Source organism: Hyperolius riggenbachi, chromosome 4 (genome assembly GCF_040937935.1).
Source record: "Hyperolius riggenbachi isolate aHypRig1 chromosome 4, aHypRig1.pri, whole genome shotgun sequence".
NCBI lineage: Eukaryota > Metazoa > Chordata > Amphibia > Anura > Hyperoliidae > Hyperolius > Hyperolius riggenbachi.
In genome coordinates, this window is record NC_090649.1 from 95,397,096 (window position 1) to 95,416,809 (window position 19,714).

Below are 19,714 nucleotides of genomic sequence, written 5' to 3' on the forward strand. Positions count from 1 at the left end.
GACCCCCCCCCCAGGACATTTTAAAAGATCCACTATCAAGAAAAAAAAGGAGGCAGTTAAAATCTGACAGAAGTGACAGGTTTTGGACCAGTCCATCTCCTCATGGGTTTTTTTTTTGTTTTCAACAGCAAATCCTGAACAGCAGTTGCAAAGTCTAACTGACAAAATAGTGTGCAAGTGATTAAGGAGGCTGGCTGGTATCTTACTATTTTGGCAGTTAAAACTGCTGGTGAAAACAAAACACTGAGGAGCTGGACAGATTTTAACTGCCTACTTTTTTGTGATGGTGGTCATTTAATGTGACATGACAGGCAGGGCCCTCTCCCTTTCCCCCAGGACAGTTAATGTGACATGACAGGCAGGGCCCCCTCTCCCTTTCCCCCAGGACAGTTATTGTGACATGACACATTACTCCTGACATGACTCTTCCCTCCTTCCCAACAAGGCTGTAGAGTCGGTACAAATATCAAACGACCCTGACTCCAGGTACCCAAAATAGCTCAGACTCCTGGACTCCAACTTCTTAGTCTAATACTTACCAGGGCTGTGGATTTGGTACAAAAATCATCTGACTCGACTCCTCAGTTTATGATACCTCTGACTCCGGGTACCCAAAATTACTCCGACTCCACAGCCCTGTTTCCCAGGACAGTTGTTACATGACAGGGCACCTTATCCCCTCCAGAATCAGAATCAGAATCATTTATGTCGTCAAGCATGAGGGGACATGCCCGGAAAGGACAGTTAATCTGACATGATAGGGTCTCCCCTTACCCCAAGACAGTTAATGTAAGGGCCCGTTTCCACTATCGCGAATCCGCATGCGTTGCCCGCATGCGGATTCGCACAGTCAGTACAAGTGGATGGGACTGTTTCCACTTATGCGTTTCCCCGCACGTTTTTCTGTGCAGAAAAAATCTGCATGGTAGGGCCCTCAGAATTCGCTTGCGTGTGGAATGCAGGCGAATCGCACGCAATGTATTTAATAGGGAAATCGCATGCGTTTTCCCCATGCGTTTTTTGCCGCGAATTCGCATGCGATTTCGCATAGGTATTAATGTTAATTTACACAGGCAGTGACATGGTTAAATTCGCATACAGCCTTACCTATGCGAAATCGCATGCGAAATCGCGGCAAAAACGCATGCGGAATCGCACCCGCATGCTATTTGCCTGCGGTGATTCGCCGGCGATTCCGCAACGCTATAGTGGAAACGGGCCCTAAGGTTTACATCTTGCTTCTTTTTCTTGCTTTGGCCTTATTACGAGATTATCCATTGTTTATTTCTTCCAGGTATCTGTGACGATAGACTCTATAGACCGACACCATGGCTGGCCTGGGTACACAAAACCTTCTGTCTTATGTGGAAGAGGGGAACATTGCTGCTCTGAAAACTCTGCTGGATAAAGGCAAAGATGTGGACGAAAGGAACGAGGTATCATACTTGTAACACAATCCACGCTTTTGTGGTCGACACGCTAATGTTGGCCTCCCAGTGGTATATAATAAAGCACAAATCATTCCACATTACAGTGTTGTATGTTTCTTTTCAAAGGTAACATTTTGGACCTTTAAAATGAAGTTTTAAAGAGAACCCGAGGTGGGTTCTAAGAATCCAATTAGCATACAGAGGCTGGGTCTGCATATAATACCCAGCCTCTGTTGCTATACAGTCTCCCCCCTGCACTCTACTAGGCCCCATAAATCAATCGCCGTGCTGGCGACGGCTGTTTACATGTGAAGTGTCAGTCTGCCGGCGCTATGGAGGATGCGGGGAAGCGGTAGACTGACACTTCACATGTAAACAGCCGGCTGGTAACGCTGCGTGATGCCAGCACGGCGATTGATTTATGGGGGACAGCAGAGCCCAGAGGGGGGCTGGGGACAAACAGTATAGCAACAGAGGCTGGTCATTGTATGCAGAGCCAGCCTCTGTATGCTAATTGGATTCTTAGAACCCACCTCGGGTTCTCTTTAAGGGAAAGATCAGTTAACTTGACTCACAGTACAATAATTACTCAATATATGTGAATGAAAATTCATCTTAATTTATTTACAATAAAAAGCATACCATTCTATTCATTATGTTCTCCTGGGCCCCTCTGTGCTGTTTCTGCCACTCCCTTCTGCAATCCTGGCTTGAAATTGCCATTTTTATGCAGTGTTTACAAACAAGACATAGCAAGTGATAGGCTGAGACATGGTTAAATTCGCATACTTACTAACATATGCGTTTTCCGTGACGAATTCGCACCGCACAAGTGGAAACGGGCCCTAAAGGAAACCTAAACCAAACAGGAAAAAAGTGTCCCTTACTTGGGGCTTCTACCAGCCCCCTGCAGCCATCCTGTGCCTGCAGCGTCACTCAACGATCCTCTGGTCCCCTGCAGCAGCTAAGTTTTGTTTTCCACCAACTAGCCAGTTAATGGCCACTCCGTCTGCGCGGCCTGGGCTGCATGCGTCCTCGACCGGGAGTGCCCTGCACAGTATGAGAATTCCAAGTACTGCGCAAGTTCAGTGGCCATCGACTGGCTAGTCGGTGGAAAACTAAACTTAGCTGCTGTCAGGGACCTGAGGGTTTTTTTTTTTTTTTTTTCACACCGTTTGTGTTAGGTGCACTTAAAGTACAAAAAGTAATAAGAAAAATTACCAAAACACTTGGTAGTACAATACAAGTTGAAATTATCATGGGAAATCAAGCCATGGCCACCAGCCTGAAGGGGATACTGTGTTGTCCAAGGGGGCGGCGTAGTAGTCTTCTGGTGTGACATTTTATTAAAGAGGAACTTTACCGAAAGCTAGTAATGGGGTGAAAAAATAACTCAATACATTGCAAGGTGGGAAGTTAAAGGGGCACTATTGCTAATCTTCTTATTTTAAGTCTCTTTAACATAAATATCTGTTAGTAAAGCAATGTTACTGAGGAGTATGAAGACTGATCAAAAGGTATTTCCTCACTGCTAATACCCACTGATAGCCAGGTTGTCACGACGGCAGATTTACCTTTCTGACGCCGACTGGGCTAATCCATTATGTAGTAGGGGCTCCTGTAACTCCTGCTTGAGCTGCCGTTGGTTTTCATCTGGTCAGCTCAGCTAAGCTCTTTCAAACTTCTAAGTGCACTATCGTGCAGTTACTGTGCTCAGGGCAGCCACAGCGCAGCAGCCGTACAGCGCAGGACACCGCCGTATGGCTGTATGTTTATGCGCTGCCCGGAAAGGACCCCTTATGGGAAGCTGGCAAAAGCCGAAGTCTGGTTACCAGGGCGACGGACAACAATAGGTGTCCTTCTTTCCGGACACACACACACTCACTCACTCACTCACTCTCACTCTCTCACACTCTCTCTCTCACACTCTCTCTCTCACACTCACTCTCTCTCTCTCTCTCTCTCTCTCTCTCTCATCACACTATGGGAGGGGTTTCAACTCGATATCAGCCACACAGATGTCCCTGAAGAAGTATTTGAGAAAATGTAAATATTTCTCATGAGAAAGGGGTATCAGCTACTGATTAGGATGAAGTACAATCCTGGGTTAAAGTTCCTCTTTAAGGATTGGTCCAGTTTCACTGGCAGAGCAGTTTGTGACTAGTAGTCACTTCTGTTTATTTTGCTTACTGCTACATTAACCCAGGGCTGTGGAGTCGGTACAAAAATCCACAGACTCGACTCCTCAGTTTAGGATTCCTCTGACTCCTCTAATTTGCATATTACAATCTTGTTGATTGAAAGTATGTAACATAAAATGCATCTCTTAACTGCCAACGCTTAGGAATTTTAAAAGACTACTGAAGTGAGAGGGATATATGGAGGCTGCCATATTTATTCCCTTTTAAACAATACCAGTTACCTGGCTATTTAGCTGATCTTCTGCTTCTAATACTTTGTCATAGACTAAAACTAGTCCTTGGTAAGAGTACTTGTAGAAGGTACAGACAGGAACATCTATCAGGCACTAGGCAATGTAAGTGTGGCTACATGTAAGAGTGATGTGCAGGTACTCTGCAGGAGAATGAGGTGATTCTTCCTCTATTACACATTCTTCATGTACAATCTGAACCAGGTTTATGGGTGATTTAAAAAAAACACCTTTTGTGTTCAATGTGCACAACATTCTCAGTGGATTCCCTGCAGCTCTGTGGAGAGTGCATATGTATAGTATAGTACTACTGTGTAACAAAGTAAACCTGAGATGAAATTAAAGTTTTATACATACCTGGGGCTTCCTCCAGCCTCCTTTAAGCTAATTAGTCCCTTGCTGTCCTCCTCTGCAACCTGGATCTTCTGCTATGGGTCCAGGTACTTGAGCCTGTCAGGCGTTGTGCGCATGCACACACTCCGCCGCCGGGAGCATACTACACCTGCGCAGCACTATTACTGTGGGAGCGGCACGCGGCCGGACTGCGTTGACTGGCTGAATTACTGGGACTCCTAGCAGAAGATCCAGGTGGCAGAGGAGGACAGCGAGGGACTGATTAGCCTGAAGGGGGCTGGAAGAAGCCTCAGGTATGTATAAAACTTTTCTTTTCATCCGTCTCAGGTACCCTTTAATTCGTAGTCACCAAACCAAATTTTAACATATCACATTTTTTTATTTAATGAGCAAAGTGACTGCATACATTTGCATAAATCAACATCAGCGCAGAATTATTTCCATCTCATTGACCATCTCTATTAGTGACACAGCTACAAATCAGGCTTTATTCTTACAGCATAGATGTTGTTTAGTATATAGGTTACGGCCAGAACCCGAAGTTTGGCCACTTCTAGTTCTGGCCGGCCACTTCGGGTTCTGGCCGGCCAATGCGCGAAGTGGCCGCTGCGCTGCGGCCAATGTTAGAAATGAATTGTTACATTGCCGCCGGCTGAATTGCAATAAATTCACTAAGTTGTTATACGTTTGGCCGCTGCGCTGCGGCCAGAAGATACATTACCCTCAGAGGAATCATTCCATTTCTAACATTGGCCGCAGCGCAGCGGCCACTTCGCGCATTGGCCGGCCAGAACCCGAAGTGGCCGGCCAGAACTAGAAGTGGCCAAACTTTGGGTTCTGGCTGTAACATATATAAGAGATTCCTGTGTACACATCATATACACAGTCACAATCAGATATATATATCTGACTTTAAAAATACCGGGACTGCAGCACAAGTAACTATTTTTTTGATTGGTTTATTGCATTTTTGTGGACTAAGCACATCTATTACTGTATGTATAAATTATTTATGATGACTATTATCTGAGAAATAGAACATTTTATCATATTTTCTATTTTAATTACAGTTTAAATTCATTAGAAGTCGGAGTCGGTGCATTTTTTCGCGACTCCGACTCCAGGCACCCAAAATTGTTTCGACTCCATGACTCAGACTCCACAGCCCTGCATTAACCCTACCACTTTCCTATTGTATAAGTATTTTACTGCTATCATTTCATTGCTGGACAGATTTTCCTCACTTCCTGTTGTTTGTGATGGAAGGGGATACCTTCATCAGGACAAGGCTGTGGAGTCGAGGAGTCAGATAAATGTTTGGGAACCTGGAGTCAGAGTTGGGGGGGGGGGGAGCACCGACTCCTAATACATTTAAACTGTAATTAAAAGTGAAAATATGATAAAATGTTCTATTTCGCTATACAAGCTGTGCTTAGTACACAACAATTAAATAAACTAATAAAAAAAGAATTTTGTGCTGCAGCAGTAAAGCAGTTACCATATTTTTAAAGGCAGATATATATCTGATTGTGACTGTATATATGATGAAAAAAGGAGGGGGGCTCTGAGCCTTCAAGACACAATATAACATGCAATTAGTGAGACCTGTCCTGGAATTCCATGTTATATTGTGTCTTGAAGGCTCAGAGCCCCCCTCCTTTTTTCTTGTATTTCCTAGTGGCACTTGGGAGCAGCCAAGCAGAAAGCGGGTGGCCTGATCGCACCTGGGGTATTTCCACTGCCCCGCCTCTCCTACCCGTATATATGATGTGCACACATAAATCTTTTATGTATAACGACATCTCTGCTGTGAGAATAAAGCCTGATGTGTAGTTGGGTCTCTAATAGGGATGGCCAATGAGATGCAATAATTCTGCATGATGCAGGTTTATGCAAATTTTGTAGGTAAATGTACTCTAAAAGCTTCATATCCTTACAAATGGAAAACCCAAGCTCTCAAATATCTAGGTGTATACATCACTCCCTCATACTCTACACTATACAAACAGAACTTTCCTTCCCTTTTTCAAAAAATCCTTCAAGATCTTCACAAGTGGACCGCCTATAAAATTTCATGGCTAGGCCGGCTATACTCATTAAAAATGAATATTCTACCACGCCTTTTATACCTTTTTGAAACCTTACCTGTCCAGGTGCCCTCAGCTCAACTAAAAAGACTACAATCAGAATTTCTCAAATTTGTATGGAACCATCAGCGCCCCAGGGTCCTTAAATCAGTTCTTCTCTCTCCAAGGGAGATGGGTGGACTCAGTCTCCCACATATTAAATATTATTACTTAGCTTCACACCTTAGACAAATAAAGGAATGGACTAACTTCAAAGTATTTACTAAGTGGGGCCTTCTAGAAGCCATTAGTCTACTCCCCCTATCACTGGCCTCACTTATATGGTCAGACATCCCCCCAAAATTGACCCTATCTGAACTCCTCCCCACTATTACCTTCACAGTACGTATTTGGAAATCCATTGCCCATGCAGCTCATCTAAAATCCAGTCCTTCACCACTCCTTCCAATTTTAGGTAATCCATCTTTCCCCCCAGGTACTTCAAAAACCTTTATGACAAAATGGTTTAATCTAGGCTACTTCAACCTTTCTGACTGGACAGACCCGAAGACCAGGAAGCTATTGACTAGACCCACATTGGAAGATAAGATACAATTCAACTCCCAAACCTTATTGGAATTTAACCAAATCACTCACTACCTCCAGCACCAATCCAGGGCCTGTAAACCCACTCATAACTATTCACAAACCCTCTTTGAAACCATCTGCCTACATAGAGGACACCAGAAAAATCTTATATCGCAAATATATAACACGCTCCATAATAAATCAGGCACAGCAATTCCCTCCCACCCTTATATGCAAAAATGGGAAAAAGCATTATCTACACCTATTCCTCTAGAAGACTGGGAAGATATTTGGGAGAATGCAAAACATTCCTCAATGTGTGTACAAATTAAAGAAAATATTTATAAAATCCTCTACAGATGGTACCTAACTCCCTCTATACTTGCAAAAATTTACCCGGGCACCTCTGATTTATGCTGGAGAGGGTGTGGTGAGAGAGGAACCCTAGAACACATTTTCTGGCACTGCCCACTGATCCTACCCCTTTGGCAACAGGTTCAAGACTTAATCTTCTGCATCACTGGTACTGCAATCCCCATGGACCCCTTATTAATGATATTGGGTAAACCCCCTCTAAATGTTAACCGACATACCTCCAGGCTCATAACCCACATTCTAACAGCCACAAGGCTCGCAATAGCTACAGCATGGAAAAACATAGCCCCACCTACTATTTCCGAAATTAAAAACAAAATAACATGGACTAAAACCATGGAGCAGATGACTGCTAAACTTAGAGATACAGAAATTAACTTCCATAGGGTTTGGGACCCATGGGTATACACCACTACAGACCACAATCCCCCATAATGGGCGAGTATCTATAAAGTATTCTCTCAGCAATCCCAAACGATACAACTGTATGTAAAAAAATGGTTAGGAGACGTGATAGGCCCTTGTAATAATTATTACCCTCAACCATATAAAGACTCTTGAATTAATCTGGCTTGAACCATTGTGACTCATTCCCTATATTATGACCTTTATGTTTATTTGTTCTACTTTATCTCATATTACTGTTATAGCTACTTAATTACTAGATTATCTTTTGCATCTACAAAACAACTTAAGCAGCAGGACCAGGATACCTATATTATCGCTCATCTTTACTTCTATGGCTGTATAATCTGGACTCTGCAGACTGATATTCTATAACCCTCTCACGCTCACTTAAAATTGGCTAAATTGAAAGCAAGAGGAAAGATACCCCAAACTGAAGTACACTGGCTGTTAAAAGTACTCTGTTCTACCCTCTTCATCACTACAATCCAATAAAGCTAAGTCCGGATAGTATTATTGGGACGCTACATAATTCCTTGTCTATGATAATTGACAAATTATATACTGTTTGTACCTGCTTTAATATCTATATGTATAAAGATCTGTTTGACTTTTATCTATGCTAAAATAAAAACTAGTGAAACAAAAAAATTTTGTAGGTAAATGTATGCATTCCCTTTGCTCATGAGATCCATTAATTTAATAAGTGTTTTAAAATTGGTTTTGGTGAAATTAAGTTACGCAGTAGTACTATACATATGCACTCCATGCAGAACTGTTGTGAATCCACTGAGAATGTTGTGCACATTGATCACAGAGGTGTTGTCTATCACCCATAAACCTGGTTCAGATTGTGCATGAGGAATGTGTAATAGAGGAAGAATCTCCTCATTCCCCTGCAGAGTACCTGCACATCACTTGCATGTGCCCACAGTTATATTGCCTAGGTGTTCTTTGTTCCTGACTGCATCTTCTACAAATACTCTTACCAAGAACTACGGTAGTTTTCATTTCTTTTTAAAAGGACCCTGAGCACTCATTTAAAATGAAATTGTGAATTACCTGTGACTTCCTCCAGCCCACTGTAGGCTGCAAGGTTCCCCGGCATCTTCCTGGCTCCTCTCCCGGGCCCAGCTGTCGGCTCTGTTACTGTACGACTTCGACCTGAAATTGTCAGGGCTGCTTCCTGCTTTCCCAATATGCGTAAGCACGCATGCGCAGGACTCTCATGCCGGCCACGGTGATGACGCTTAGCCGGCCGGCGTGATAACGCATATCGGCAAAGCAGGAAACTGCCCTGACAATTTCAGGCAAAAGTCGTACCATAACTGAGCCAGCAGCCGGGACTGGGAGAGGAGCCAGGAGACCTTGTGGTACCTTACGGCTTACGGGGGGCTGGAGGAGACCCCAGGTAAGTCACAATTTCATTTGTAATTAGTGCTCAGGGTCCCTTTTAATAGCTACTCTACAGCAATATCCTAGGTTTAGTCAAAATGCATCTCTGGTGTACATAATCAACAAAAAACAACAGAGGTATACATTGCTTTAAAGGTAGAGTGCCCCAATACATGTCTGATAATTACTGGAACCCCGTATCTGCTGGGTTTTGGTGCATAGATCTGCCCCCTTGCAGAAAATGACCCTGACCTTTTCTATATCAGATAAAGAAAAGGTAGAGGCAGAGGCAGAGGTTTTTCTGCAAGGTGGCAGGGCTACACCCTGGAACCCAGCAGATATGGGAATCTTATTATACAGAAACGTGTATATGTTTCACATGCCCTCCAGGTACATAGGGCAATACACAGTACTTCTCTCTCAAAAAATCTCAACAAGTAGGTGTTTTAGCCACTAGGTGGCATTAGTTCAATAGGAAATAGGTTGCATTGACAACATTTATAGTCTGCAAATATATTCCAGGGCAACCTATGGAGAAATATTTTACAGACATGTTTAGGCAAACACTAGATCAAAGCAACGCCACATTTAGGTTACACTTCAACATTACCATAGATGTGGAGTGTCTGATTCTGCGAGGGAGTTCCAGCGAAGGGCATAAACGTGAGAAATCCTGGATCCTCAAGCAGCCATAATCTGTCAGGCAGGCAGGCTACCTTGTATAGGTTTAAATACAAAAGAAAGCTTGCAGCTAATTGGTTACAGTGTTCAGTAGGTATGCTACGCAATCAATCTATCAGGAAAGTGGTAATTGCTGAATGAGAAATGCATGCAAACACTTTATGAAGTTGGCAGAAACTTAGGCCTGGTTCACACGGAAGTTGCTCGCTGAAGTGCTCGGACAGCGTTTTTTTTAAATGTCATGTCCAAGTTGTGAAGGACAGTTAAGACTCGGACACACCTCTTCAAATTGACAACACTTTATTTATGCATCAAGGGCCATTGATACAGGCATCATCAGAGTAATGCTATAGAAGGTTAGCACACAGCTGATTTTATAGGGTTACAAATATGCAAAACATACACTCCCTGGGGCTGGCCACGATATTTGTAATTATTACAAAAACCAGCCACAGATCAATAATTAGTGCAGACATGAAACAGTTAAGTCCATATTCCTGGAATTCTCCTCTCATATGTAAATGAAAATCCCCCCCCCGCCCCCAGGTGATTTATTGAGGAACTATGTATGACTACTGAAAGAGGAGCATGGGATACATCTGTCCTAAAATAAGCACCATTAACTGTCTACCACTAGAGATGTGGCGAACATATCCAAATCCCTGGGGCTCTTACTACTTCCGGGTCGCACTGACCCGGAGTAGTACGCCTGTGCTACCCGACGGAGCGCGTTCTAGATCGAGCTCCTCTTGCCGGGCACTTTCTGCGCATGCGCAGAGAGTGCCCGGCAACAGGAGCGCGATCTAGGACGCGTTCCGCCGGGCAGCGCAGGCGTACTACTCCGGGTCAGTAGTAAGAGCTCCAGAGATGTTCGCCGGGCGAACAGTTCGCCACATCTCTATCTACCACAACTATTATGGTCTCATGTTCGGTAAACAATCATGAAACTAGTCTGTTTATCTGAACTGGACGCCCTGAGGTTAGACAATAGGCAATTCACTTGACATTCCAGTCTGTGTTATTAGGGTAAATATAATGGTCAGTGTAAAGGTCCATACACACGCCGGACTGGAGGCAACGATGGATCCGTCGTCCCCTCCCGCTGGGTGGGCGTTCCAGCGACAGTCCGGCGTGTGTACATTCTGTCGGCAGACTGATACGACTGTTTCTGAGCAATCCGCCGGGCGGATCGCTCAGAAACAGCCGTATCAGTCTGCAGACAGACTGTACACACGCCGGACTGTCGCTGGAACGCCCACCCAGCGGGAGGTGACGATGGACCCGTCGTTGCCTCCAGTCCGGCGTGTGTACAGACTTTTAGCAATACAGAGACTTCATTCAACATGGCTGAATCTCCTCATTTTAGCAAACAAAATGTCCACCATAGATACAAGAGAAACTTCACATCTTTATCAGTCAGTACCAGCTTTTCTCGTCCACGTAAATGCCACTCCTGATCTAGTTGTCTGGTCATGGACAGTAGACGCTGTGTCCAGGATCACCTAGCTTCAATGCTTCCGTGTTCCCCTAGAGGGCTCAAAACACGACAACCGAACATCTACAACCAATGCCAACCCCTTCTCTGCTTCTCTGCTCACTTGCAGAAAAGCATTTAGTGAGATGTCCTTGAGCGACTGTTTGTTTAGGCCCTTATGCTGGGAATACATGGCTCGATTCTGAGCCATTTAGATGGCTCGATAGATCATTTCCGACATGTCCGATCTCCCGCCCGATCATTTCGCCGCTCGATTCTGCCTTGAGGACAACGGGAAAAAAGATAAGAAAAGCGAGCGGAAGATAAGAGAATCGCCTGCGGAATCGAGTGGGGAATTGATCGAGCGGCAAAATCGAGCAATGTATGCCCAGCATTACAGCTAACTTGTCTCATGAAAAAGCAAAGATTAGGGCAATTCTCAAACTGGGTGCCGCGGCAACTTAGTGCACCTTGAGCACCTCCCAGGGATGCCTCAGCATGCATCCCCATCCTTTGTGCATTGCCATTAGACAATGCAACTGCATATCGATCTACAATGGGTGGGTCAGTGACCACTTGGAGGGCAGATGCTGCCCAATGGGATTCACTGGCTACTTAAGTTAATGTGGCCTAATAAACATCACTAGCTACTTGAAAAAAGGGAAATTCTGCCCAAGGAGCATCACTAGCTACTTGGAGGGGGGGGGGGGGAGGGTATGATGCCTAATAAGCATCACTAGCTATTTGGAGGGGGGATCCTGCCTAATAACAGTCATAACAAAATGCTCCCTGCGTCGGAAGCACGGACAGGGTGCGTGCAGATTGGGGCCACGCATGCGCAGTCAGCAACGACTGGCGGTGGCCAGCCAGCTTTGGTTGCATATGCACAGTAGCCGCTGACTGGCTGCGACCGGCCAGCTTTGTAGGCCGCTTTTTTAATTTAACTGTAGCTCGTCTTGACAGCAAAATAAGAGTTCCTTCTTTAGCATAGAGCAGTTCACTTTATCTAACCCACCTTCTTCCTCTGTTGAAAGTTAACTTTGTGCCCAGCACTGCAGCTATAGTACCATTTTCACATTTATTTTTTTAAACACACTAACTTGAGTGTGATAATGGTGAAGTGCTCTTAACACAGTAAGCAGGGAGAGGGAGATGAGACTGATTAGATGTAATGCTGCAGATGGGGACTCAAAAGAGAAGTGGGTGTGGTCAGATAATTTGTGCTCACAAGATGAAGTGTGTGTATTAGTAAAGCTATTGTTAAACCGTTACAATCAAACAATACAATCTGCATGTATTCTTTACCTTTCAGAATGGGCAGACAGCTCTGATGATTGCAGCAGAACAAGGCAACTTGGAAGTGGTTCAGGAGCTTCTGAGGAAGAGGGCAAACGTCAACCTGGAGGATGTGGTAGGTGTCCAGAGCAGGTTCCTGTATCACATCCTGGCAGAGGTTATGCTGTTGTGTTAAGCCTTCAATTATTTCAAATTGACATCACAAAGTACAAAGAGGGAAAATTATGCTCTGCAGTAAGACAGATAGACAGATATTGGATATGGGTTTCCCTACTTCAAGCCCTTGTCTTAAATTAAAAATAAAACCTTTGAAACATGGACCAATGGACCACATCTTGGCTTCTGCCAGGTGCAGCTGAGTGCTAGGTTCTATCTGCTGAAACTAACCTCATATGCATCAGGTATTCAGCTTTTTCTAGCCAACCTGGGGGCACATCTATATAGAGAGGCCCCACACTATAACAGTATGCAACATGTACTGCGCTTCAATATATGTTCCCCATGATGCGGGCTCCTTCACACATGCCCTGAAGATGTCGACACCTCAGGGGTCAGTGATATTATAGAGGCTGCCAACGGAAGACAGGAGAAGTCTGGATCAGCGGTGAGGGAAACACGTGACTTCTAGGGGATGGAAGAAGCCCCAGGTAAGGGGGCCTCGCTTGTCCTTAAAGCTCACTGACTGCACCAAAGTGTCCCCAATATGATGAGTCCTACTTTAACCTTGCAAAAAATGTTAGTTCTCTCTACATCTTTCCTATGGGTACAATGCCAAAAGCCCAATAGTCAAATGGTAGTGAAAACAAGCCCCATAGTCATTAAAGTACCACTGAACTGGGATACTGATTGAAGCCCATGGTGGGCTAGATCACCTCTCACTGTCCTGTTGCTGCTCGTTGCCCTCGGGTTCCTCCAAGAGGCCCAGAGCAATTCCAAACTGCACAGGCATGAGTTTCAAACTGCGGCTTTGCAGTGAAACCCTCTCTGAAGAAGCGGAAGTTGCTGTGAAACTGCTGTAAAGCCAGCATCTCTCTCTATACTTTACTGGGATGTCTGTTTGCCTATGTGACCACCTATAAATCCCTATGTGCATGAGCTGGTGCTCCGACTTTTCTCCTTTGCTGGCAGTGAAAGAAGCACTTGATGCGGTGTGGAACTTGCCCCTGTGCAGCTCTGAGTCACGCACCACTGCTAGGGTCATCTGCCTGGTTTTAGCATGTGACTTGATGATCCTGACACATTCAGAGAATCCCAAAAACAATGAGTAGCGCCAGATACTAAGTGAGAGGTAATCTAACCTACCATGGGCTTCATTTTTTTCCCAGGGGAACTTTAACAGAAGGAGGTTTGTTAGCATTTCCAACAACCTGGCACCCTCCAATGGATAAGTTGGGTTGGTGCTTACTCACAAGAGCAATACCAGTGGATATTCACCAGTTATCAAAGGACTTGGCTTTTTTTTTTCTTTTTGGGGGGGATATGGGGGGGAGGGGGGCAAAGCGTGGACTGTGTACAATCATCTCCAGTTCCAAAACCAGGTGGAACTTCAGTTTAATGGGAAATATTACAGTAAGCTTCCCCTTATTAAGGACTTGCTTTTAAACCTGATTAGAAGAATGGACCATAGTACATTACGTTCCATGTAGCCTTGGTTTGTTGACTTTTTACCAAATCATCATTTTTATCAGCCATGTGGGCACAGTTTGCTGCTTGGATCTTGTATAGCAGGTTACAGGACTGAATCCTGGTTTGCGTTCTCACACAGAATGAGGGCAGCTTTGGCACTTGTAGAGATTTTTCTTTGGCCGGGTAGAAGCAGCATGATACCTCGTCTCCTGAACATACACTTATTCATATCCTGTAATTTCACTGTGGGTGTATACTGTCATTAGCTGAATACCTGCCGGCACACTCAGCACCTCAGTCCTTTATACATCTTCAGAGAAGAACTACGCATAGCACTCTAGCTCCATGTCCACCTGGCATGACTATCTGGTAGGTGTTCATAGTACTCGAACAGTAACTGAGTTATGGTCTTGTGTACTAATCCTGGGTCTCCCCTCCTAGGATAACTGGACTGCTCTCATTTCTGCTGCCAAAGAGGGCCATATTGACATCATCAGGGAGCTTCTGGACAACAATGCCAACCTGGAGCATCGTGATATGGTATGTTGGGTTGTGCTATAGGAATTCTGTGGGGAGGGTGTATTCTGTGATTACTGCTTAGCCATGTATGTAAATAACAGGACGTATGAGAACCTGCAAGCTGTCCTTTGACTGCTGTGACAGAAACGTGCCTCTAGGTTGTTTTTATAAAACAGATGAGGTGAAGAGTCTTGCAGGATATGAGGCACAGATGACTACTTCTCCCAATTAAAGGAATACTGTAGGGGGGTCAGGGGGAAAATGAGTTGAAGTTACCCGGGACTTCTAATGGTCCCCCGCAGACATCCTGTGCCCGCACAGCCTCTCACCGATGCTCCGGCCCCACCTCCGGTTCACTTCTGGAATTTCAGACTTCAGAAAACCACTGCGCCTGCACGCCCGTGTCCTCTCTTTCGCTGATGTCACCAGGAGCGTACTGCGCAGGCACAGACCATACTGGGCCTGCGCAGTACGCTTCTGGTGACATCAGCGGCAGCGAGGACACGGCAACGCAGGCACAGTGGTTTTCTGACTTTAAGTCTGAAATTCCAGAAGTGAACGGGAGGCGGGGCCGATGCATAGGTGAGAGGCTGCGCCAACACAGGATGTCTGCGGGGGACCATTAGAAGCCCCGGGTAAGTTCAGCTTATTTTCCCCCGACCCCCTACAGTATTCCTTTAAAGTCTTTCATGCAGAGTGGTATTTGTCAATATAAATGTGAGCGAGAGCAAGTATATGTATAATGCCGGGCATACACGGCACGTTTTATGCGCGGATCGAGCCAGCGGCTCGATGCCGGCGCATCCCCGCTCGCGCTCGTCGGCTAATTAGCTGCTTGTTTCTGCTCATTGTTCTCCCTGCCGGTATCGAGCGCACTATCGATCCGGCGGGGTATTGGACAGGTTGGATCTTATCAATCGAGCCACGAGGCTTGATTGATAAGCCTCCCTCCTGTCTGTGTATGCCCAGCATTAGATTCAGTACTTTTATTGTATTTAAAAAAAAGGCACAGTGCATGGCTAGCTTAGGGCTAAGTCACACGGGACTGAGTTGCTGTCTCTGGCAACTCCAGTACAGGGTATTGAAGTATAGTCGCAGTTGCTAGTGGACTAGTGGCTAGAACAGCTCTTACGGTAAGTGTGCATGGACAGTTAAACAGTCTGCATCTGACAGCAGCTGTATTTGCCTCAGGCTGAATGGAAAGTGAGGGGCAGCTGCTTTATCTGTGATCACATGACTATCATATTATTGTTCACTTCCTGTTTTGCATCGTACAGGGAGGATGGACTGCCCTTATCTGGGCCTCGTACAAAGGGCACCTGGACATAGTGGAGCTTCTGCTTTCTAAAGGGGCAAACCCAAACATTACTGGCTTGGTAAGTGACCTTTCATCTTCTCACACAGCAAGTCATGACGGTTTGTATGGAAAATAAAAATGTCAGGAGTTGCAGTTTTTCTTCTTGTTTCTGAATCCCTTCCATCCTTCATATGATACATGTACAAAACAATATTTTGGTCCAAGTGGATTATTCTTTTGAGATCATATTGGGATTTTCCACACTTGAAAACCTATCCTTTGCCTTTTTAAATGATGCATTCCCTGTTGGTTCACACTCCCCCATTTCTCAGGAAGCTGTTACGGCATGCAGTATTTCACCTGTAGCACCATCTGAGATGAAACTTGGTATTCCTATCACACTCCTTTCCTGAGGTCTCATATCTGTAGAAAATAATGTACTCTGCAGGAGGACAGGAGTCAGATCCTTTTCTGGATGTTTGACAGAAGCAAGGGCTATAGTCTTTAGGATTGTCCTTTTTTAAAGCACACCTGAACTAACATTTACTTGATCTAATCTCCCTTGTTTGTATTAATAATTCAGTAACATTGTTTACTTTCATGTAGTCTTCTCACCTTGCTGGACAGATTGCGTAGATAGTGGTGTGTACATTTAAAAAGGGGGCCCGGTGAAATGGGCGCGATAGTAGCATGACGGTGATTGGTTTTACCATTGTTCTACTGTCCCCAATCCCCTATAGAAAATTATTGGTAATTTATACAGAAACTGTACTATCCCTCACTGTCTCACTCTAACCCTTACTTATTTACACCTGACACTAACCTTTCCCCACCTATACCTAACGCTAACCCCCACAGCTAATGTAGCCGAACCCCCGACGTCTTTTGCCCTGAACCCCACCCGCAGCCAACCAGAGCTGCAGTCCCGCAGGAGTTCACCTATAATGTCCAACCTTCAGCACCCAAATTACTAGCTGTTACCGCTGGCCTTTGGTAACGACACCCATTTCCATAGGCTCTCTGCAAATTTTGAAAATAACATTAGAAACCTCTTCTTTTTCTAAACAGTTAATTTCTTCCTCTTAAAGTGTACCCTAGCTGAAGCTTGGGTATAAAATGAGATGCTTACCTAAAGAGAGGGAAGCCTCCGGATCCTATGGAGGGTTCCCTCAGTGCTCTGATGTCCCTTGTTGCTGAGCGTGGCCCCCTGAAGATTAGTGACAAAGCATTGTCTCTAATCATATCAGGCCGTGCATGCGCAGTGAGCCGGAGCTGCGTGCTCCTGTGCATGTGCGGATGGGCTGGCGTGGCTACAATGCAGGAGGAGGAGCCGCCGCACGGCCCCGATGTGGAAGGACGCCGCGCTCAGCAGCTTTGGACCACCAAGTGAAGCCTCAATGGGATCCTGAGGCTTCCCTCTCTTCAGGGTAAGGTCTTATTTTGAATTCGAGCTTTGGCCTGGGATTACTTTCAGCTTCAAACGCACAACTTGGATGTTGGAAGCCACTTCATTGTGTGCTGCACCATCGTCCTGACGTCTTTTATGGCTCTGCGTATACAGTGTATAGCTGCCATTAATTTAAAGTATGGTGTACATCTACACCTGAACTGCAACAGAGCGAGCATCAAAAACTTACTGTATTGCGCGGACCACATATGTCAGCACAACATACATACAGTATGTCAGCTGACCCTTACCCTTTTATTCGTTTCTTGTAGCGTGACTTTCTTTTCTACCTTTAGTTTACTTTGGCACAGTTTGATGGACTTCTCTCCAGTCTCTAGGCAGACAACCACAGATTACCAGTTAGTATAGAGCGGAGGCATACCTACTTATTTGTGGCTTCTGTGCCGCTCTTGAGGTTGTGAAAGTATATTGTGTTTCTTCATGAGATAATTATCTTCAGTGTATATTCATCCCTTGTTTTCTTCTGTCTCGCAGCAATACAGCGTGTACCCGATTATATGGGCATCCGGGCGTGGCCACTCGGATATAGTGAAGATTCTGCTGCAGTATGGAGCCAAGGCCAACTGCTCTGACAAGGTGTGTTGTGTTCCTGCGCTGGTGGCTTATCTCATGCTTGGAGTTTTCTGTATGGAATGAACTTGGCTTTTAAATGAAATAGGAAGCTGAAAATTGTCCCGCCTACTCTTGAGGATCCGCTGCTTCTTTTATCACTTTCTCTGATCATATATCAGTGTGGCAAGTCACGTGACATAAGTAATACAAGTAATACAGATATGAACAGATTTTGTTGGTATTCTTAAAGCGGTACGATCAGCCATACTAATGCCAGGAAAAAAAACCACATATATAAGTAGATAAATACTTGATCTACTTACATAACACATGTATTATACTGTCCACGGTTTGATTTCAGTGAATGTTATATAGTAAATTACGAGAATTCTGTTCCTGGTGGGGGCCATGTCTTTTGCCCACAGTTAAGGCTAACTCGTGATGTCATTTCTGCCCTTTACTTTTTTTCTTGTCTCCTCCAATCGCTGAGTCACCTCAGCCTTGCTTGTAAACACAAGTGAGCAGGGGATTAGGTTTCAGATAAGAAACTGGCAGGGAAATAAAGGGAAGAGGAGGAATACATTATAGATAAAAAGAACCCCCAGCATGCAATTCTTTGGCACAACTACTAAAGGGCCAGTGTTCCTTAAGTATGTGATAACTCCAAATCATAACAGCAGAAAAAGTTTTGAAAGTTTTTTGAATGCAGGCTTAGCATCTTTATCACTTAATGCACTCAGACCAGTTGCTGTTGAAATTTGATTTTTATGGTGACGATACCGCTTTAAAGTGCACTTAAAGCGAACCTTGGGTAAAAAAACACATTAAACACATTAAAGAAGAGGGAAGCCTCTGGATCCTGTAGAGGTTTCCTCTGGACCTACGTTACCGCTCACAGACCCCCTAAAGAAATCCGACCAAGCCTTGTCAGCAGGAACATTGGAGCTGCTCTTTTCTTCAGGCACAAGCGCAGCTGTACTGCGCCTGCGGGAGCATGGGCGTGCCTATGCAGTAAGCCAGAGCTGCATGTGCACAAGTGGCTCCGTGCTGCTGTGCAGGCAAAGTTATGCTCCCGCATGAAGAGGAGCTTGGCTCGAATCTTCCAGAGCGTTGTGAGGACGACAGTGGAAGCCTCTACAGCATACAGAGGCTTCTTGGGTAAGTATGTGGTTTTTGACCTGGGGTTCACCTTGGGTTCACTTTAAAGTGTACCAGAGCTGATAAAAAGAAAACGTTTTATACATACTTGGGGCTTCCTCCAGCCCCATCCCCTCTGATCGCTCCAACTCCGCTGTCTGCAGCTTCGGGAACTGGGTCCCGACTCTTCTGTCAGTCAGAGCCAGTCAAATCAATTGAAATAATGATCATTACAGCTCATTGCATCATAGATGGCTGTTAGATTCGATCAGAGAGAGTGAATCTAAAAAATAGCTGTGTGCATGGCCAACTTTACAACTCATTGAAATGTGCTTTATTCCTCCTGAAAAGGAGAATTCAATTGTGAAACTATGGACTTGTGTATATCTGCATGCTGTGATAGATTAAAGTAAAGCAAGTGAGAAAAGAGAAAAATATACTCTAAAATGTCCCAGACACATCATCCAGCAGTCCTAGAAAAGATCCTAAATGATTGGATTATAGTGGTTTCTCAAACTAGCAGTTTTCCTTAATTGGCATCATGTCGCCAATCATACAATCATTCTCTCTGTTTATGAAGAAAAGTAGTCTCTCTGCTTTTTTCCTGTTTGTGGCCCACC

At 44.8% G+C, this 19,714-nt stretch overlaps 1 protein-coding gene across 5 annotated transcripts in view; it reads left to right on the forward strand.

Annotated features, from left to right (window-relative positions):
- The window catches only part of KIDINS220 (kinase D interacting substrate 220), a 204,143-nt gene that overhangs the window by 24,923 nt on the left and 159,506 nt on the right, over window positions 1-19,714 (forward strand). For all 5 annotated transcript variants that reach the window (XM_068280330.1, XM_068280331.1, XM_068280333.1 and 2 more), the window contains exons 2-6: window positions 1,295-1,436; window positions 12,512-12,610; window positions 14,563-14,661; window positions 15,918-16,016; window positions 17,880-17,981. In XM_068280330.1, coding sequence (XP_068136431.1) covers window positions 1,329-1,436; window positions 12,512-12,610; window positions 14,563-14,661; window positions 15,918-16,016; window positions 17,880-17,981 — 507 coding nt within the window. In that variant the 5' untranslated portion in view covers window positions 1,295-1,328. The remainder of the gene's footprint in view (window positions 1-1,294; window positions 1,437-12,511; window positions 12,611-14,562; window positions 14,662-15,917; window positions 16,017-17,879; window positions 17,982-19,714) is intronic.